This window comes from Ictalurus punctatus, chromosome 8 (assembly GCF_001660625.3).
Source record: "Ictalurus punctatus breed USDA103 chromosome 8, Coco_2.0, whole genome shotgun sequence".
Classification (NCBI taxonomy): domain Eukaryota; kingdom Metazoa; phylum Chordata; class Actinopteri; order Siluriformes; family Ictaluridae; genus Ictalurus; species Ictalurus punctatus.
In genome coordinates, this window is record NC_030423.2 from 12,251,455 (window position 1) to 12,273,870 (window position 22,416).

Below are 22,416 nucleotides of genomic sequence, written 5' to 3' on the forward strand. Positions count from 1 at the left end.
GAGTTCACCAGAGCTTCACAGGTTGCCACTGGAGTCCTCTTCCACTCCTCCATGACGACATCACGGAGCTGGTGGATGTTAGAGACCTTGTGCTCCTCCACCTTCCATTTGAGGATGCCCCACAGATGCTCAATAGGGTTTAGGTCTGGAGACATGCTTGGCCAGTCCATCACCTTCACCCTCAGCTTCTTTAGCAAGGCAGTGGTCATCTTGGAGGTGTGTTTGGGGTCGTTAGCATGTTGGAATACTACATACTGATCATGCTCTGCTTCAATATGTCACAGTACATGTTGGCATTCATGGTTCCCTCAATGAACTGTAGCTCCCCAGTGCCGGCAGCACTCATGCAGCCCCAGACCATGACACTCCCACCACCATGCTTGACTGTAGGCAAGATACACTTGTCTTTGTACTCCTCACACATCACTTGACACTATCTGAACCAAATAAGTTTATCTTGGCCTCATCAGACCACAGGACATGGTTCCAGTAATCCATGTCCTTAGTCTGCTTGTCTTCAGCAAACTGTTTGTGGGCTTTCTTGTGCATCATCTTTAGAAGAGGCTTCCTTCTAGGACGAACGCCATGCGGACCAATTTGATGCAGTGTTCGGCGTATGGTCTGAGAACTGACAGGTTGACCCATCAACCCTTCAACCTCTGCAGCAATGCTGGCAGAACTCGTATGTCTATTCCCCAAAGACAACCTCTGGATATGACGCTGAGCATGTGCCCTCAACTTCTTTGGTTGACCATGGCGAGGCCTGTTCTGAGTGGAACCTGTCCTGTTAAACCGCTGTATGGTCTTGTCCACCATGCTGCAGCTCAGTGTCAGGGTCTTGACAGTCTTCTTATAGCCTAGGCCATCTTTATGAAGAGCAACAATTCTTTTTTTCAGAAACTCAGAGTTCTTTGCCATGAGGTGCCATGTTGAACTTCCAGTGACCAGTATGAGGGAGTGTGAGAGCGATGACACCAAATTTAACACACCTGCTCCCCATTCACACCTGAGACCTTGTAACACTAACAAGTCACAAGTCTAATTGGGCCCAATTTGGACATTTTCACTTAGGGGTATACTAACTTTTGTTGCTAGTGGTTTAGACATTAATGGCTGTGTGTTGAGTTATTTTGAAGGGACAGCAAATTTACACTGTTACACAAGCTGTACACTCACTACTTTACATTGTAGCAAAGTGTCATTTCTTCAGTGTTGTTACATTAAAAGATATAATCAATGTCATGATTTCCCCTTGAAGCAGCGTGCTCTAAGCGCGAATGCGCGAGCACCTGCTTTTACACTGTTGACAGTAGTGACATTTGGACACGTGTGTTTTGTTTATGTTTCTGTCATGTCTCCTCCCTGTTCTGTCATTGGCTGGGATTTCACGTGTGTCTGTATTGCCCTCAGCTGCTAGCAGTTTAGAAGCTGATCATGTCCACATATATACCGCGCGCCTCCCAGCACACAACGCGGAAGATTATCGTAGAGTTATATTAGTTCGTATAGTAGTCATAGTCACGTTCCATGTTTAGAGTTAGTTCACGCTGGGTTATCCGCTCCCAGTTCCTCGTCATAGTTCATGTTTCTCGTTTTGTTTATCGACCCTTTTTTCCGTGACCACGACCTTGATTCATGTTTAATCCTTTGTATTCCTGTTAGCCGATCTCCTGACCTTCGCCCGTTTTGGATTACGTTTATGGATCACGCTTTGGATTTGTCTGTCTGTTTCTCTTTTAAAACAAACAACTGTTCATACTGCACTTGCATCCGTCCTATCTCCGCTCCCTCACGATACGTGACAGAATCTTCCGCCACAACACAGATGCAGCACGAGGACGAGAGAGAAGTCACGCTACAGAAACCAGGGAAGTAGTAGGACAATACCTCATCGGGGAACGCTCGGATTACTGGCCGCGTTTTTCGTCCGTGCAATTTCCCCAAAGGTACGATGTCGAACCTCCGCCAGAGACAGCAGGATTGGGGAGCTATCCGCTGGAGTTTCTGTTTAGCTGCCAGGTGTATTTTTGCAGCCTGGCATATCCCAAGCCTTCTAAGAGACAGTGGATCGGGTTCCTGGTGTCCAGGTTTTGCGGTCCGGCCTGTGACTGGGCGGAGCAGCTGGTGAGTGCTGGGTCCTACATGATGTCACTCAGTTTGCGGAACTTTTTATGGAGGAGTTCATGCAGCCCGGACAACTTCATGGTTTGGATTTACTGGGGTGGAGAGTCAATGGACAGCCCCAGGCTGACCCGCCATTCAACCTCTATTATGAGGGAATTGACAGGGCAGTCACCTGTGATCCACTTCATGTTCCGGCCAACGCGGGGAGGAATTCTCCGCAATGTATGACTGAGGGCTGCGGGAGAGGGACTCGGCTTCAATGTCCCACCTGCAAGAAGCTGGGCCTCCAGGAAGCATTTTTCTGCTCTAAAGAATGCTTCAAGAGCAGCTGGCGTCAGCACAAACGTCTACACCGAAAAGCCCCTAACACTACAGCCAGAAGTCAACGTAGCAACCTCAGAATCAGAGTTCGAACCTGAGACCCACGAGGAGGTCTCACCCGCCGAGCTCCAACCAGAAGTCCACATGGCTGCCTCAGAGTTCCAGCACGAGACCTAGGAGGAGGTCTCAGCGCCAGATCTACAGCCTGGGGTTAACCTGGCGAGATCAGAGTTCGAATCTGAGACCCACGAGGTGGGCTCACCTGCCGAGCTCCATCTAGAGGTCAACAGGGAGGCTCCAGCACCAGAGCTCAACCCTGAGGCCCAAGTCAAGTCTCAAGTTTCTGAAATCCAAGTCAAGTCTCAAGTCCCTGAGGTCCACGTCCAAGTCAAGTCTCTAGTCTCTGAAATCCAAGTCAAGTCTCAAGTCCCTGAGGTCCAAGTCCAAGTCAAGACTCAAGTCCCTGAGGTGCAAGTCAAGTCTCCAGTCTCTGAAGTCCAAGTCAAGTCTCAAGTTCCTGATGTCACATCCAAGCCTGCTGATCCAGTTGACCAAGATCCGCTAATATCTAAGCCTACTAATCAAGTCATACTCACGCCCAAGTCTACTCACCCGGCCGCCCAGGTTCAGCTCACGCCCAAGTCTACCGACCCGGCCGCCCAAGTTCAGTCCACACCCAAGACTACCAACCCGGCCAGCCAAGTTCAGTCTACGCCCAAGTTTACCGACTCAGCCGCCCAAGTTCAGCCCACGCCCAAGTCTGTTGACACGCACAGCCAAGTTCTGCTCATGCCTGAGTCCGCTGACATGCACAGCCAAGTTCTGCTCACGCCCGGGTCTACCGACACGACCGCCCAAGATCCGCTCTTGCCCATAGTTCACCTGGTGACCTCAGAGCCCCCGCCTGAGACCTACGAGTAGAGCTCCACTCCAGAGCTGTAGTCTCCCTGTTCAGCTGTGGACGCCGCTCATCCTCCCTGTTCAGCTGTGGATGTCGCTCAGTCTCCCTGCTCAGCTGTGGAGGTCGCTCAGCCTTCCTGATCAGCTGTGGACGCCGCTCAGCCTCCCTGCTCAGCTGTGGATGTTGCTCAGTCTCCCTGTTCAGCTGAGGTTGGCGCTCAGTCTTCCTGCTCAGCTGTGGACGTCGCTCAGCCGCCCTGCTCAGCTGTGGACGTCGCTCAGCCTCCCTGCTCAGTTGTGGATGTTGCTCAGCCTCCCTGTTCAGCTGAGGTCGTCGCTCAGCCTTCCTGCTCGATGGCGAACATCGTTCCCCCCTCTTGCTTCGAGGAAACCCATGCTCCTCTCCCTGGCCTCACGGAGACCCACGCTCCTCTCCCTGGCCTCACGGAGAGACCCACACTCCTCTCCCTGGCCTCACGGAGACCCACGCTTCTCTCCCTGGCCTCACAGACGCCCACGCTCCTCTCCCTGGCCTTACAGGGGACTTCAATTCGCTTTCCTGCACTCCTGAGTACAGCGCTCTGTTTCCCTGTTCCGCCGAGGACGTCGCTCCACTTTCCTGTTCCGCCGAGGACATCGCTCTGCTTTCCTGCCCAGCTGTGGTCGTCGCTCTGCCTTCATGCTCCGCCGAGGACTTCGCTCAGCCTGCCTGCCCGGCGGTGGTCGTTGCTCAGCCTGCCTGCCCAGCTGTGGTCTTCGCTTCGCTTTCATGCTCCGCCGAGGATTTCGTTCTGCCTGCCTGCCCGGCCGTGGACGTCGCTCCGCTTTCATGCTCCGCCGAGGACTTCGCTCAGCCTGCCTGCTCGGCTGTGTCGTCGCTCTGCCTACCTGTTCAGCCGGGGACGTCGCTCCGCTTTCATGCTCCGACGAGGACGTCGCCCCGCTTTCATGCTCCGACGAGGACGTCACCCTGCTTCCCTGCTCTGCCGAGGACGTCGCTCAGCCTGTCTGCCCGGCTGTGGTCATTACTCTGCCTCCCTGTTCAGCCAGGGACGTCGCTCTGCTTCCCTGCTCCGCCAAGAACACCGTGCGGTTTCCTGGCTCTGCTTGGGACATTCAGCCCAGGGGGCCGGGGCTGCCAATGAAATGGGATGACTCATGGCACTCCGGGAGGAGTGCCTTTGGGGGGGGTTCTGTCATGATTTCCCTTTGAAGCAGCGTGCTCTAAGCACGAATGCGCGAGCACCTGCTTTTACACTGTTGACAGTAGTGACATCTGGACACATGTGTTTTGTTTATGTTTCTGTCATGTCTCCTCCCTGTTCTGTCATTGGCTGGGATTTCACGTGTCTGTATTGCCCTCAGCTGCTAGAAGTTTAGACGCTGATCATGTCCACATATATACTGCGCGCCTCCCAGCACACAACGCAGAAGATTATCGTAGAGTTAGATTAGTTCATACAGTAGTCCTAGTTACGTTCCATGTTTAGAGTTAGTTCACGCTGGGTTATCCGCTCCCAGTTCCTCGTCATAGTTCATGTTTCTCGTTTTGTTTATCGACCCTGTTTTCCGTGACCACGACCTTGATTCATGTTTAACCCTGTGTATGCCTGTATGCCGATCACCTGACCTTCACCTGTTTTGGATTACGTTTATGGATCACGTTTTGGATTTGTCTGCCTGTCTCTCTTTTAAAATAAACAACTGTTCATACTGCACTTGCATCTGTCCTATCTCCGCTCCGTCACGATACGTGACAATCAAATATTTACAAAAATGTGAGGGGTATACTCACTTTTGTGAGATACTGTGTGTAATATTATATATATATATATATAATATATATATATATATATATATATATATATATATATATATATATATATATATATACACACACACATACAGTATTGTGCAAAAGGCACATGCAAATAAAAGAGCGAAGATTCCTTCAAAAAAAATATTTGAATATTTCTCTACTTAAAAAAAATACTATAAAGAGCAGTAAACAGTAATAAATGAAACAACATCAATATTTGGTGTGACAACCCTTTGCTTTAAGAAAAGAAAAAAAAGCAGTCTCAGGTAGAATTAATGCAGTTTTATAAGGAAATAAGCCCTAGGTTTTATTGAGCATGTTGCAGAACCAGTCACGGTTCTTCTGGAGACTTTAACTGTCGCACTTGCTTCTTATTTTTGCAGCAAAATCCGGCAGCATTCATTGTGTTTTTAATCTGAAAAGTGTATCTTACCACTTAATATGCTGCTTTCTTTACTAACATACAAACATTTTTCTGTAACATTTTATTTTGTGCTGGAAAACTAATGTTTGGAAATCTAAAATGCTTTTGGTACTGACTGATAATGTAAAAATCATAAAATAAAAACCGATAACAGTTTGTACTAAAAAAATAAGGTGCCAAAGACTTATGCACAGTACTGTATGTATGTTACAATCCAAACGTTTCACCACTAACATGCATGTATATGTTGTGAACAGAGGTAGGATAGGGTTGGCTGAATATGTTTCATAAGTTGTAATTTCTCACCGCTATCCTTGCAAGTGCTGTTTTGATGGAATTCCAGGTATCCAGTCTTCGGTCCAGAATGATGATAAACTTTACTCCAGGTTGCCGTGCTCTGAAAACATCAGCAGTTGTACATTACTGTAAGCAGTAAATGGAAGCAGTATAGAAACTAAAGAGTTCATCTTTTAATGCTTACCAACTGGGAAATGCTTGTAAATAATACTGTATATAGTATGCTGCTAAATAACATGCATGCCTAAATAACAACTACATGGCAGAGAAATGATTAAATACGTTTTAAGCATATGGTTACACAGTAAAATTAAGATTACTGTAATAGCTAAAGAACTGAGAAGAGGTAGCTTGTATTGATTTAACATGGACGGAATATATAAACTAGCATTGTTGTGCTGCATTGCAATGAGAGAAGGAAAGCAAGAGGAGAAGATTAATCAGTCTCCCATACCGTGGAATCAATGTGAGATATGAGAGGACTTTAGCCAGAGCTTCCTCTGGGATATCACTGAAATCTGAGCATTCTGGGAGAGTAATGATGACACTAGAATCCTCGCCACGGCCCCCTGAAGAGACCAGATCACAGTGTTAGTATGTCCTTGACCATGCTAGTATGTTGTAAATATGACTGACAGTGCAATAGGTGTAAATGGGTAAGCTTTTTGTGTATATATACAGTAGAAATGAATATCCAAGTCACAACTTTCTGCTTGGCTGACTTTCCTAATAGGGGAAAAAATAACAAATAAAAAAAATGTAAAAAAAACAAAAAAAACAATGCTACATTGATACACTCATCAGTCACTTTAATAGGAACACCTGTACACCTGCTCATTTATGCAATTATAAATTGTCATAGTTATTTAGTTATTTATGACAGCAGCACAATGCAAAACATCATGCAGATACAGGTCGAGAGCTTCAGTTAATGTTCACATCAAGCATTAGAATGAAGAAAAAATGTGATCTCTGGGACTTTAACCATGGAATGGTTGTTGGTACTAGACGGGCTGGTTTGAGTCTTCCAGAACCTGCTGATCTCCTGGGATTTTCCCACAAAACATTCTCTAGAGTTGATGCAGAATTGTGCGGAAAAAAAAAAAAAAACTACAGTATGAGTGAGCGACAGTTCTGTGGGTGGAAACGCCTTGTTGATAATAGAGGTCAGAGGGAATGGCCAGATTGGTTGGAGCTCTTTACAACCGGGGTGAGCAGAAAAGCATCTCAGCATCTCAGCATGTACAACACCAGAAGACCACATCAGGTTCCAGTCCTGTCAGCCAAGAACAAGTATCTAAGCTTATCATGGGCACAGACTCACCCAATTCGGACAGTTGAAAATTAGAAGAAGAAAAAAATCACCTGGTCTTTTTCCAGTCTTCAGCTATTCAGTTTGGGTGAGCCTGTGCCCATGATAGCCTCAGAGTCCTGTTCTTGGCTGACAGGAGTGGAACCTGGTGTGGTCTTCTACTACTGCTCAAGCTTTGATGTGCTGTACGTTCTGATGTTTTTCTGCTCACCACAGTTATAAAGAGTGCTTATTTGAGGTACTGTTGACTTCCTGTCAGCTCAGACCAGTCTGGTCATTCTCCTCTGATTTCTGATCTTATTTTTTCCCCACAGTTCTATGTTAACTCTAGAGACCCTAGCCCTAGGCACACAGATCACATTTTTTCCCCATTCTGATGTTTGATGTAAACATTTACTGAAGCTCTTAACATGTATCTGCATGATTTTATACATTGTGCTCCTGCCACGTGATTGAATGATTGGATAACTGCATAAATGAGCAGGTATACAGGTGTTCCTATTAAGGTGGACTGTCAGGCATTAATATCTGCATGCTTTGAGTGTATGAGCAATCATCTCTGACTAACACAAATCATTAGAGCAAAGACGAATGGGATACCATGAAGACAAACCTATTCAGTCCCTCACCTGATAAATAAGCCACTTGCTTCTCAATATAGCCAGCCACCTCTTTCAAACTCACAGGAATCGCCACCTCTGGATAAAGGATAGAAAGAGATCATATTCATCGTACTGAAAAACTTCACTGGTTTGGTGGCGGTTAGCCACAACAAACCAATCTTGACATAATGAAGATATTTTTAAGATTGTTCCAATGCCATCCAGTGTCCACATGGCAAAACAACAAAGTTAAGCAGGAATGTTCAGCTTAATCACATTACTGACTAAATTATCTCACGCATGATCAAAAGTGCAGTATGTTAATCACATGCACTCTTGCAAAATAGTTTGCACTTCTGTTTGGAGCTTTTCTTTTGAGAGGTTCAATGGAATGTTAGGGCAGTATCATAACAACAACAGAAACATTGAAGTTCAAGTCACGAGGCATTTTCAGTAGAACCAGCAGCTTTATACGCCAATGGCTTATAATTATAGTGCTGGATTTCTTAACATCTCTTAACTGTACTAGTGACATGATGTACATTATGCCCAAATCTCATCTGAAACACTTCCTTTGGAGGATTTAAACATAATTGAGTCATTCCAGGAGAATCTGAAAGGGATATACTGTTATCAATGTACCATAAAATATATCCAAAAGGTTTTGTCAGCCAAGTGGGCTGTTTGTTAGGATGTGCATTAAAGTAAGGAGTCTTGGAGTAGCTCTTTCTGTTAGTAGCTGCATGGCTGAAAGATCTGCCTGTGTTTCTGCTAAGTGGTGTTTTAGTGAGTCCAGCTGTGTGGAAACAGTCCTAGACCCAAATTCAGAGCCACGTCCTAGGAATGCAGAAAGGTTTCTAGTGATAAATGTAAAATCTCAGGCATGTTGTTGCAAAGGTAACATGGTTACACCCTCATCCAGTCAGATATTTCTTTGGGAAGCCTGTGGAGGTATGGAGTTTAAGGTGCACACCTATTGACTCTGCAGCAGCATTCTTACCTGTGGAACGTATTGCAAGCAGATGTGTACTTAGTACCACTATCAGTAGTAATACCCCTTTGCACAGTGGTTAAGATTTAGGACTATTTTATCCTTGAAGATAGGTTTCATACTTTTTGCTTTGCACCCATAAAATAAATTTTAAAACACCAAGTGTTAAGATATCTTACTCTTTAATACTTATTTTATTTTATTTTTTCAATTCTGGTTTACTACTGTAACGCTTCTGAATTAGGCACTTGTTTGCATTCAGTTTCTTTTTTACCTGTACTGTAAAAAAAAAAAAAAAAAATCTCCTTAAATAAACTCTTTTGTATTAAAAAAAAAAAAACCTGGAATGCTGTTTGGTTGATGTTTCTTGATTTGCTAGGTAATTGTACTGAATGATTCATCGATCATTTAACTTTAGCCGTTATGTCAGCATATGACAATGTAGGTGTTAACAAGGTAAGATAAATGTCTTTCATTTGTAATGGTTGTCAAAAATAGATAAATATGTAGTTATTATATATCACCATTGTTTGGTTAATTATTGCATTAGGTTGTTGAATTTAGTCTGTATTTCTTTGTAGTAATGCAGTTTGCTTTGACCTACTGTACAATACAGTCTCTTTTTTTTCCCTCCCACAGCAGACACCTAATACCTCTCTCTTACAATTGCCAGTCATTAACAAATGAAAGGCCCTCATACAGCAGGACAGCTAGTGGTCCTCACAACTAGCTGAATTATAACCGGAATATTAATAGTTCATCAAACTTCATCCACATCCGACTCTTTTCATGCACAGTTTGTCCCTGTGATGTCACGTTATTTAGAGGAAGCTTTCATGTGCTTGATTACATGGTAACCCATTAAAGTCATGTATTATCTTGAAGCATATAGTTTAGTAGCTACTATGATTTATTCGACAGTTACAACGAAACTAATAGCAAACGTTATGTAGTTACATTATGCAGAGTAAGGAATAAAAGCCTAGAAACACTGATGAATTCCCATGGCTTGTGGCCACATAACACAATGCTCACTGCAGTGTTCAAATTACATACACACACATGACCAGCAACCGCACTTCCTACTTATGATTTAAACAGTAATGTTCCAGTTCTCAATGAATTGAACTCTAATGACACTAAAGTTGTTGCTTAAGACTGCACTTGCATTTCAAAATAACATGATTGACTTTTATGAAAACACTGTATATTATACCATTTAGAGCAACAAGTGACCGATACAAGGTACAATTATTTTTTTATCAATCGTTTTCCTTGTAAAGACTTCATCATTGATACTTTGCTAGAAAACTCTCAGTAAAACTAAATATCATGGTACATACATGATACGAGAACAGTACGATCTATTCTTAATATGTATTAATGCATTGTGATGTTTTGCCTTATACAGCAATACTATTTAATTCTTTGATTGTTCAGAAAGTGCTGATTTAAAAAAAAAACATTTTTTTTATAACAGTAGCTCTATATGACAGTATAGTTCTTGCTGCAAAGTATACCACAGGTTGATATTAATGCGCTTTTCTAATATGTTATTGTTTCTATAGTAACAACTTACACAGGAACTTGTATGGTGGACGTTCCACAGAAATGGATTTTATCAATTATAAAATATTTATAATTTTTTGATAGTGATATGTTCTGTGAGGGAACATTTAAACTGCACCTATTATGGGTTTTTTTAGACATTATCTTTCATGTAGTGTGTTATAGAGCTGTTTGTGAATGTAAAATCATCTGCAAAGTTTTTAAAAAATCAAAGTAAAAAAAAAAAAGTGCACGACAAACGGAGTTATTGACTCCCAAAAGATGAACCGATTCTGAACAGCAGAAACGAGTCATCAGTAATCCCAGACTTACTTCCTGTACTAACCTACATAGGTTTGTAACAGAAAGCCCTGCCTCTGGTCTTCATTGGCTGCTCACGAACAGACAGAGCTGAAACTTGTTATGGTAGTGGGAGTTCCCTTCTCGACACACACTGACAGCGGTAGACCAATCACAACAGACTGGGACATCTGAACAATCCTAGCAGAGTATGCGCTCTGAAAGGAGGAGTTTAGAACAAATCCTTTAGAATGGATCATTGAACGAGTCATTTTTGACATGGGGTGGGGGGGGGTGGGGGTAATGCTGAAGTTCAAATTATGAGCACGTTAAAGTGTTTTTTGACCTTGGATGCATGTAAATCTATTGTATGAGACCTCTAAAAGAAAATTAGGCATGTTTCAAAACTATAATAGGTGCACTTTAAATTGTTTCTTTAAGTTTTCTAGCATGGGAGAAGATCGAGGACTTTCTGGTGTCTTGGTAACATGGCATGTCTTATTAACTCCAAGAAGGAGAGGGGGATCATAAAACAGGGTTAAAAACAAAACAAAACCTAAGTGATAACAGAAGTAAAATTATTTCATGGAAATTCCACAAAATTAGATGTATCTAGATTGTAAATAGATAAAAACATTCTAAGCAATGTTCTGTAATAAATGAAAATATGTTGTTTTAGTTAGAAGAATAAAACACTGTAGGATATAATGTTAAATGCAGGAAAATAATCAAATTCAGGGTGGTAGCAATAATTCTTTATTATTTTCCTACAACAACATGTCCTGTTGTGTTTTATTCTTTCCACATTGCCCATGCCTAATATTAAAACATATTATAATATATCAAATCTGTACCTTATTACTCAAATCACTGGATTTTCCAAACAACATGCTACAGAAGTATCTGGTACACTAACAGAACAGTTTTCATTTCTACCTAGTCAGTTTTGTACAGTAAATACGTTTATATCAGGTTAGCACATGTAACAGAGCACTAATACAGTATATTACTTATTTTACAGATGACGAAAACAGGTGCCGCTCATTAACATATGCCTCTCACTGTTAAATAATAAATGTAGGACATGAATACTGTATAAGCATCTAAGAGTTAATGTAATTATTTGTGCATAGAAGGCTGCCAGGGCCAGTGGAAAGGTTTGGCAGCAGGAGCGGATCATGATGAATGAAGTCACTCAATCAGAGATAAATATTTAATGGTTGACCAAACAAGACATTGTGAGCATCAGTGCATCACTACGTGGATTTATTTGATCGTTACTTTTAAGTGGATGTATGAAGTCTTCAGAAACCTTATCAAATTGCAGGTTGATGTGATGTACAAATGAAACGAAGATAAATCACGTCAGATCTTTTTTCCACCTTTAATGTGATATAGCAACCAAAAAATTCAAGTGGCAGTGGTGGCTTAGTGGTTAAAGGCTCTGGGTTACTGATCAGAAGGTCAGGAGTTCAAGCCAAGTTACCACTGTTGGGCCCTTGAGCAAGGCCCTTAACCCTCAATTGCTCAGTTGTATAAATGAGAAAAATTTAAGTCGCTCTGGATAAGGGCGTCTGCCAAATGCCATAAATGTAAAAACAAATAGAAACATTTCAGGAGGAAGAAGAAGAAAAAAAATCGTACAATAACATGGTTGCATAAATTTGCACACCCCTTAACTAATTCTTTGTTAAAGCACATCTTGCTTGTACATGTAATACAGCACTCAGTATTTTGGGTAAGGGTCTACCAATTTAGCACATCTTGATTTAGCAATTTTGTTCCACTCTTCCTTGAAAAAATGCTCCAGATCCATCAAATTGTAAATGGATCTCCTGTGCACAGCCCTCTTTAAGTCATACCATTCCATCTTCAGCTGTCTAACGGATCCCTGCAAACAAAATAGATTGACAAAAAGATTGACATTTGAAGTGAGCTGTGATTCCTTCTGTCTTGACTAGAGCCCCAGTCCCAGCTGAAGAGATGCAGCCTCATAGTATGATGCTGCCACCACCATGTTTCACCATATGCTGTTCTTTGAGTGATCAACTTTCTTGTTTTGTGCCTATCATTTAGAATTATGCTAAAAGTTCTACCTGTGTCACATCAGACCAGAACACATTTTGCCATATGGTCTGGGGTGAGTGTATGTACCGTATGTTAAGGCATAATTAAGGCAGGATTGGATGTTTTTTTTTGTGTGTGTGTGTGTGTGTGTGTGTGTGTGTGTGTGTGTGTGTGTGTGTGTGTGAGAGAGAGGGAGAGAGAGAGAGAGAAACCACTTACAATCTAGCCACACCACCCCATGCAGGGAGTGAAAAAAATTAAATTCTAGCAAGAAAAATATCTTTGATATCTTAAATATAGGCATACCAAACCAATATCTCTCTTTAGTAAACAAATATAAGATTATAAAGCCTATTTCTAGATATTGTTTAGTCATTTTAAGCTATAAATCTATAAATAAGCAAAATTAGCTCCCAAAAGACATTATGATGCTTAAAATTAATAAATGTCTAGAAATAGCCTTAATGGTCTTATATTTGTTCAATAATAATCTCATAATGAGAAATATTAGATGACTTTTCCTTCATTCAGGATATCTTTGAGTTTTACTTTAAATTTTCAACTTTTTATTTTTAAAAAAATATTTCTATTTAAATGTATTCATTCATCTACTACTACAACGTTTGTCATTATGTTAGCATAATCAGAATTACTATTATTAGTTCATAAATGGTGGTTTAATGTTTAGACACATCACCAAAAAGGTGAACAGAGAAAATGTGTGGTGTGATGAGAGCTCTTGACAAATTCAGTCCGTTTAATCCTGCAAATTATTTCTAATAATGCAGACGTTCAAATCTGCCGTTTTAAAAGCAGTCATTATAAGAAGAGATAATGGTTTACATGCATGTTAAAATGAGTGTTTGGGGGGGGGGGGGGGGGGGGGGGGCGCAATTATGTTGCTCTGCTCATTTAATGCTTGAATGTTATTCCATGTTTGTTCTCCCATGCCAATAAAGCGCCTTTTATCTGAGGATCCAGTCATGTCCTGACATTATGTTGGCTTTACCCACATAGCCCATGGCAAAACACATAGACCTAGAGACAGTCTTCTCATTTATTACTGAGGGTGGCTGCACAGATGATGTTTGCAGAACCATCTATTTGCTCAGTATGTGTACACTTATAGCTCAGCTGAGTGAGAACTGGTTTTCGGTTTGTAACTTTTCTTGAACACATTTTCAGCTCAAAACAACTTAACATTTATCTGATATCGTTTAAATTTTGGTCTAGATGCTGGGAGATACAGGATATACTGTCGCTTCCTCCCACCATCCCCTTTGCCTTTGTAATTTAGGCAAGGAAACCCCTTAGGCGATCTGCCTAAGTGTGTTTTTTTTTCTTTCCCTAAATGGAATGTACAACGTCATTATTTTAATCTATCCTGAAAAAAACCACATTAAAACCACTGCAGTGTACCACAACAGTGTTAGATAACAAATGTTATTAAACAAATGAGGCAAAAATATTATACTTGGTCATTTATTTATTGAGGAAAATGATCCAATGTTACATTTCTGAGAGTGGCAAAAGTATGTGAACCTCTAGGATTAGCAGTTAATTTGAAGGTGAAATTTGAGTCAGGTGATTTCAATCAATGGGATGACAATCAGGTGTGAATAAGAGCCCTGTTTTGTTTAAAGAACAGAGATCTGTCAGAAGTCTGATATTCACAACCCGTTTGCGGAAGTGAATAAAGTGCATCAGGCTGGAAAATGTTACGAAACCTAAAAACTAAATAGTTTGGACTCCACAAATCCAATGGAAATTCAAGACCACTGATCACTCCAAGAGAAAGACGTGTAATGGTTTACAAGGTCACAAAAGAACCCAGGGTAACTTCTAAGCAACTAAAGGCCTCTCTCACATTGGCTAATGTTAATGTTCATAAGTCCACCATCAGAAGAACACTGAACAACAATGGTATGCATGGCAGGGTTGCAAGGAGAAAACCACTGCTCTCCAAAAAGAACATTGCTGCCGTCTGCAGTTTGTTAAAGATCAGCAGATACTGAAAGCAAAGGTGCACATACTTTTGCCATTCACAGAAATGTAATATTGCATTATTTTCCTCAATAAATGAGTATAAGTGACTGAGTATAATATATTTGTCTCATTTGTTTAATTTGGTTCTCTTTATGAAATGACGATGATCTGATGATATTTATGCAGATATATAGAAAACTCTAAAGAGTTCACAAACTTTCAAGCACCACTATAAATAGGTATGGGGGGAGGGTTAAATCCCAGCAAGACTGAGCTGCTGTATATCCCTAGAGATGCATGACCACATCAAGATCATGTAATCACTCTGAACAACATTCAGATCATACTTTCTGATGCACGCAGCCTTGATCCTTCTCGCCTCATGTCACTAACCTGACCTATTCACGCAGGCTTCTTCTTTACAAACTCAAATCCTTCTTCCTTGCCAATGCCAAAATACAACCTTTCATACGCATTACTGTGTAGGCATATCTGACAACCTATCAGAAAAACAGTGCATCACACCCATCCTCTAGGCATACACACACATACGGCCAGTTTTCATAGCTGATCACGTTTTGTTTCCTGAAAAGGACACTGGTGTGAGGGCATTTTGTGTAAATAGGATTAAAGGGGATTAACGGCTTGAGTGATTATAGGGGAAGCATATGAAAGAAATGAAGTCTGATGGATAGATTTGTAATAGTGAACATGTTCTAGTATTTCTATTATTTCATTTCCTGATTCTGTCTGTATCTCCAGTATGGTGAGCCTAATGCAGACAATCAATACATTATCCCTTGTCTAGGCTTGACATGCCATTGTTCTTAGTGTGCTTAAAAATAACCACCTTACTAGAAATGAGGAACCACGTTAGAAATGAGGACTTGGATAGCAGGAATATATATTCTAATCCTGGTAGTCTTTACTCTGGGGTACAGTGATATATAGGACAGTGGAGATTTAAACTGACTCTACATACATTACAGAACTGCTACTAGAAGGATTAAAGCTCATGGAAACAACAAGCCAGTTAAATATTCAAATGAAAACACAAGATGCTTTTACACCGGTACATGGGTTTCTTTGTACACTGAACCAACCCAAAAGTCTGAGAAGAGCAGCTGGATCATGTTACCCTGGTCATTAGACAGCACTAACCATAACATCAGGTAAAAATAGATGTGAATAGCTGCAGAATTACCTTCAAATGGAGCAGAGGCCAATAAAGTAGAACCACACACAGAATCTGTGTCCGAATCAGCATGTGTTACATTTTGACAATAAGGTCAAAGCTTGTATATTACTTTTGAGGAAGCAGAGCATTCCTTCAGGTCACTGATAACTTTTCTTGTTTGTTACAGAATATGTACTTATGGAAAGGAGAGGAGAAAGTGAAGTGGTCAGTGAAGCTAAGCAGTACAGCACTCAGATGCTGAGTCACCGATTGAGGCAGAAGCCATGTTTTGGGGCTGCAGGGGGAAATGAGGAGACGGAGATTCAGAGCAGATGGGTAACTACTGTATCGGTGGTTGCTCTGCCATCTGGTGCAGCGCAATGTGATCAGAATGTCATTCTCATCATCCCATCCCACATCCTCCAACAAACCGCTTTAAATCACATGCGTGATGAGAATGGGATTACAGGATTGGCCAGCCAGGATGGTCGACGAAGCATTATCATGATAAAGCAAATGCATTAACAAAGCAGTACAGGTAAAAGAAATTTAAGGGTGGGGGAATGATACGTCATACTATCAACACTTTCACGATACATATCATGGTATTTCAGTTTTATTGGCGTGAGAAAACCAGTAGTCGTATTAAAAATGTTGAAAAGCTTATTATCATTTCATTATTTTATCACAGCAAGGCAAGAAAAGCATGGGGAATCAAACACTGGGTGCAAAATATACTTACTGTCCAATCAGCTCTTTATTACCGTAACAAAGGAGTTGGTTAGTGTTATAAATATAATAAATGATACCCAAGATACTCTCAGAAATGTGTATTGCGCTGTAACTTGTCCAGACATTGATATTAGATCAAATTATACTGTATGGAAATATGATCACTGTGTATAATTAAGCCTTACACACGGCATAGCCGCTACATTGTATATGCAGATCATAAACGAATTCAGAATCTGGGTCGAAGTTGTTCAGGGTTTAAAATAATCCATGCTGCATCAGTATTAAGATGACTATCCAGATGAGCAAACAAGCAGCAGTTAAACCAGCAGGTGCATGGCTGTGTGTTGTCCACTAAGCCATACACCCAGGACGAGTTTGTGTGTGATGAGTACTCACGCTGTAGTGTGTTCTCCAGCACAGTGCCAGCCTGCAGAAGACCATAATAGCCCTCCATGTCTCTCTGAGGCTGGGGAGGACAGCCTGGGCCCATTCCCTAGCCGTGCTTCAGGGTTAAAGACCACAATGTCGGGCCTTCCAGACCCTCACATCCTTCCTGCGTCTGGATCCTAAAAGTAATGAAAAGTACCAAGCATAGAGCTGGATCAGGGCTCCTCTCCTGACAGTCACTTTGAATGGAGCAAAGTGTGTATTCCGGCTTCTCCAGCTCAGGGTGCCATCTAGGAAAATTAACACCAAGCATACACACACACTGCTGTGACTAGGAGAAAGTCCAGTTCACCCTATGCTAAACACATGCACACAGAGGATAAGGTAGAGAAGTGCCGGATGTCAGGACAATCCAAACTGTAATGACTCGTCTGTGAAGTATCACTCCATAACAGTCCTCTTCTTCTCTCTACACACCACTGCCTCTGTGGATGAGAGTGCGTCAGTGCTGCAGCTCTGTGTGAGGCTGCTAACACTCCATCTCCAGACTCCTCCCTGTACTGCTGTCTCCACTCCCCTCATTGGTCAGACTGGCATAGAGGGAGTGGCAAAATCCCTCCACTGTTGTTGTGTTGTCTAAGTGGAAGCTCCTGCATCAGACTGCTATGTCAGTACTCTCACTCACACAGTGTAGATCATTACATGGGAAAGAAAAACATTTTTTCTTCTCTGCTTTGCACTCACCATTCATATCATAAAACAACAGAGCAGAGCGGTAGTGGAAACATAAACGGACATGGAGAGCAAACGTATTGTAAGAGAACAATTGCAGATATGTACCTATATCCAGTACTACTCATTTTCCAATATCCATGTTTATTACAGTTTCCAGACTTTTTAGGAAATCATTTTCCATAACCTATATTTATGACAGCTGCTCACTGAGGGTCATTGTAACATCTGCATATACAGTGCCCTCCACTAATATTGGCACCTTTGGTCAATATGAGCAAAGGCGGCTGTGAAAAATTTGTTTTCACTATTTAACCTTTTGATCTTTACTTCAAAAGATTCACAAAAATACTCTGCTCTCATTTATATCAAGCAATTGTGCAAACACAGGTTAAAAAACAAACAAACAAACATTGGTAAATAGAGGTGTGCAACAATTATTGGGACCTTTTTAGTGTTACCTCCCTTTGCCAAGATAACAGCTCCGAGTCTTCTCCTTTAACGTGAATTTTGTGAGATTTTTTTTTTAATACAGAAGATCAAAAGGTTAAACAATAAAGAAAATTTTCACAGCCATCTTTGTTCATATTTACCAAGCGTGCTAATATTAGTGGAGGGCACTGTATCTTTAAAGTTAAAGTTACTGTGGATATAAAAATTCTACACACCCCTGTTAAAATTGCAGGTTTTTGTAATGTAAAAAAAATGAAACCAAGTTAAATCATGTCAGATATTTTTCCATTCAGATATTTTTAACGAATCATAGCAACCAACAAAACAAACATTTTAGGAAAAAGAAAAAAAAGAAACAGAAAAAACATTAATATAACCTAGTTACATAAGTAAATAGTCTGCACTTATATAGTGCTTTTATCCAAAGCGCTTTACACTGTGTCTCATTCACCCATACACTCACACCAGTGGTAGTAGAGCTGCCATGCAAGGCGCTAACTTGCCATCGGGAGCAACTTGGGGTTCAGTGTCTTGCCCAAGAACACTTCGGCATGTGGAGTCACGTGGGCCGGGAATCGAACCGCCAACCCTATGATTAATGAACAACCCACTCTACCAACTGAGCCACAGCCAGCCAAGCATAAGTGTGCACAACCTTTATAATGGGGCATGTGATTATGCTCAGAATTAATCAAACACATCATACACCTGTTTATCATACACCTGTCATCAATGATGTGAGTATGATTACCCCCAAATCAAGATCAGCTGTTTCGGTAGGATTTTCTTAACATCTTGGTTTCATCCAAGCTTTGCTAACACCATGATCTGTGAAAAGCTTACAAAGCATGTACGGGATCTCATTGTTGGAAAGTATGAATCAGGAGAGGGGTAGTAAAGAGTTCCTAAAACATTAAAAGTACCAAGGACATCAACAAGTGGAGAAAATGGGGCTCCGCAGTGATATTACCAAGAACAGGGTGTCCCTCCATAATTTTGATTAAAGCACAAGAATAAAGCTTATCAGGGAGGCTGCCGGTAACATTAAAGGAGCTGCAGGAATATCTGTCAAGTGATGATCACTCCCTGCGTGTGACAGCAATCTCTTGTATTCTTCATATGTCTAGGCTATAGGGTAGAGTGGCAAGACTGAAGTGCATTCCCAAAGTGAATAAACAAATAAAATAAATCACAAAATTAGGCAAGTCCGACTATATTTTGGAAAAACATACACTCACTGCAAACCATGTGACAAAAAGTTGTTTTTTTTGTTTTTTTTTTAGATATGTTTTGCACAAAAATAAGACAGAACACCATGCTCACAGTGAAGCATGCTGGTGGCAGCATCATGCTATGGGGCTGCTTCTCTTCAGCTGGGACTGGGGCTAAAGTTAAGATGGAGGGAATCATGGATAGCTCTAAATACCGATCTAATTTAGCAAAACACCTACAGGCCTCTGATAGACAGATGAAGGTGAAGAAGAATGTCACCTTCCAGCATGATAACCACCCAAAGCACAAATCCAAGTCAGTAAAGGGATGGCTTAAGAATAAGATGATCAACATTGATTTGGGCTCTGACCATTCCAATCCAAAACCTGTGGAATGACTTGAGAGCTGTGCACAGGAGTTCCAATCGCAATTTGACAGATCTGGAACATTTTTTTTATTAGTATTATTATAAATATTATTTTTACAAGGAAGTGTGAAATAAAATAGCATTTTTTTTTTATATCCACTGCACCAATATGACCCCTAATTACCCTGTGCTGATGATTGAAACACAGACATGTGAACTACTCATTAACTGACTGACATTAAGTGACTGAATTAAGTTCAGTCACGGATGTTCCTGAAATATTAAAAGAAAAGAGCACAGGTCTTACCCATCACGGGATAGTAAGCATACCTAACAATCTCCCCATCTCTTTCTTTCCCTCTCACCTTCTGTCGAGCCACACATGATATTATGGAGATGTCAGTGATCCTGACCCTTTCTGCTCTCTGGACCTGCCTGATCCGTCCTGATGCCCTACCTCTGGATGGAGCTCTCAACTGGAGGCTACATTCTGCCTCTGAGGACGACCCCAAGCAGTGCTGCCTGGAGATTGCTGAGGATGGTACCGCTTGAAGTACCATGGCAATGGTTTTGGACCTCAATTCCACATGAACATTCTCGCTGGAACTCAGGGTTGCTGGGACTACGGTTGCCACTATGTCCTTAGGACTGCAGTTACCACATACAATTTTGCACTCAAGTCTCCTTTAGTGAACAGTGGACTAGTTCAACAAACAGACTTCATATAAAAACCATAATGAACTTTCTTTTACTTTCACACTATCCGTTGTTGCCCAGATGAGGATGGGTTCCCTTCCGAGTCTGGTTCCTCTCATATCATCTTAGGGAGTTTTTGCTTGCCACCGTCACCTCTGGCTTGCTCAATAGGGATAAATTCACACATTTAAAATCTGTATCCTGTGTGCATATGTTTCTGTAAAGCTGCTTTGAGACAATGACCATTGTTAAAAGCGCTATACAAATAAAATAGAATATAATTGCTTACTCGAGTAATGAGTTACTCTATCCTCACCTACAGAGGTGATACCAGAGAGTGGAAAATATGGCCCTTCTCAGCAAATAATATTGATTTCGTTTTAGTGCCTGAACCTGACACACTTCTACTGCTGTTTTTCTACCGAAAAAATTTCCTAAAAACAGTTTATGCCCATGTCTCACCCTGTCTTCAGTGGATAAGCACACTAATGCATAGTGTAGACTTGTCCCTAAGAACTGCTGCTTCGACCTAAAGAAAGTGACGCGCCACTAAACACCCCGTCAACACACTTAATACTGTTTGACTTTGTAGTATACAATTGTAGAAGAGTAATAAATTCTAATCATTCTGTGAAAAATGTTAAAAGTGCTATACAAATAAAAATTTATTGAACTACTTCAAATATTTAGGAGTCACTCTGTTCACTTACTTTGCCTTCTCTACACTCTTACATATAATATATTAAAATGTAATATAAAATTAAATTTGACTTATTTCTCAGACCTTAAAAAAAAAAAAAAAATTGGTATGCTAAATTTTTATATCCAGACTATTTATTTTTTTTAGGATCTTTGATTCATACGTTTCTTGATTTATTTGGAATATGAATCTGGCAAGTGTTTGTAGATTAATCTTGCTGAATCATAAACAGAGGTCTGGCACTTCCTAATTTTCTGTTCTACTACTGGACAGCAAATAAACATTGTACCTCGTATTGGTGACTGGGTCCTTACATGAGTAGCAATGGAAGTAGGTCATGAAGACGGTAAGTTATGCGTGTCATGGATTTACTTGCCTCAAACTCGTTCCCATCGTGAAACTACTTGTTAGGCGATCAGATGTTTTAGGACAGTCAATATTTGAGCGCTTTTCTACTATTTTTAAGCTTTGCCCTTTCATTGCCTTATTAGGTTTACATTTTAGAGATGTCTCCACAATCCAGCATTATAAATTTTCTGTATCCTCTTAGCCAGATGCTTTTATTTTATTCAAGTGGAGAAATTATACTCCTGTGATGATTGGTTCATTTTCTTTATTTGGAGAAAATCAGGTACACACTCAGGTCTTACGCAAGAGTATTTTTGGGAATCTCCAAAACAACCTTTTTTTTTTTCCTGGCTTTACCGTTCAGCTTTAATTTAATTTGATAGTTTATCCCCTTTTCCTCTCCTCCCTTTACATTTGGGTTGGTCATGAGCAAGCTGGATGGGTGGGTTGATGGGGACAGGGGTTTGGTCAGCTGTTAAATGTGTACTTTCATGTTTTCAACTGTTTTACAATTGAATTCTGCAATCAATAATTTTCTCTTTCCGATGAAAAACTGTTGGGGATAGGGGTGCGGAAGTGCTTTAAATGTTTTCTTGATTTTAGAATAATAAGGACATTACCACTATGAGATAACATAACAAAAATATACAATGAAAAACTCATTTTAAACAACTTGAAACTATTTTATATTTCATTCTTAACAGTATTCCTGATGTAGCTTTACATACTCGCATCATCTTAAACGGATTCATAGGGGAGCTTCTCCAAGGAGTCCCCTACTCGACCAAATACATTTTGGCTGCCTCTCATAAGGTCTAAATAAATTGTTTCACCAAAAAAAACTACTGATTAAAATATGATTAATAAAACAATTCGATTTAACTTATTTACCATTAAAGCAACTCAGCCAACAAGAAA

The 22,416-nt window shown here is 40.9% G+C and overlaps 1 protein-coding gene across 1 annotated transcript in view; it reads right to left on the reverse strand.

The window, feature by feature from the left end:
• Nucleotides 1-17,915, reverse strand: part of mcf2a (MCF.2 cell line derived transforming sequence a) — a 47,294-nt gene extending 29,379 nt beyond the window's left edge. The window contains exons 1-4 of the mRNA XM_017474172.3: nt 17,000-17,915; nt 7,827-7,895; nt 6,340-6,454; nt 5,895-5,985 (exon numbers count right to left, since the gene is read on the reverse strand). Of these exons, the coding sequence (XP_017329661.1) occupies nt 5,895-5,985; nt 6,340-6,454; nt 7,827-7,895; nt 17,000-17,093 (369 nt within the window). The 5' untranslated portion in view covers nt 17,094-17,915. The remainder of the gene's footprint in view (nt 1-5,894; nt 5,986-6,339; nt 6,455-7,826; nt 7,896-16,999) is intronic.
• Between the last annotated feature and the right edge of the window lie 4,501 nt (nt 17,916-22,416).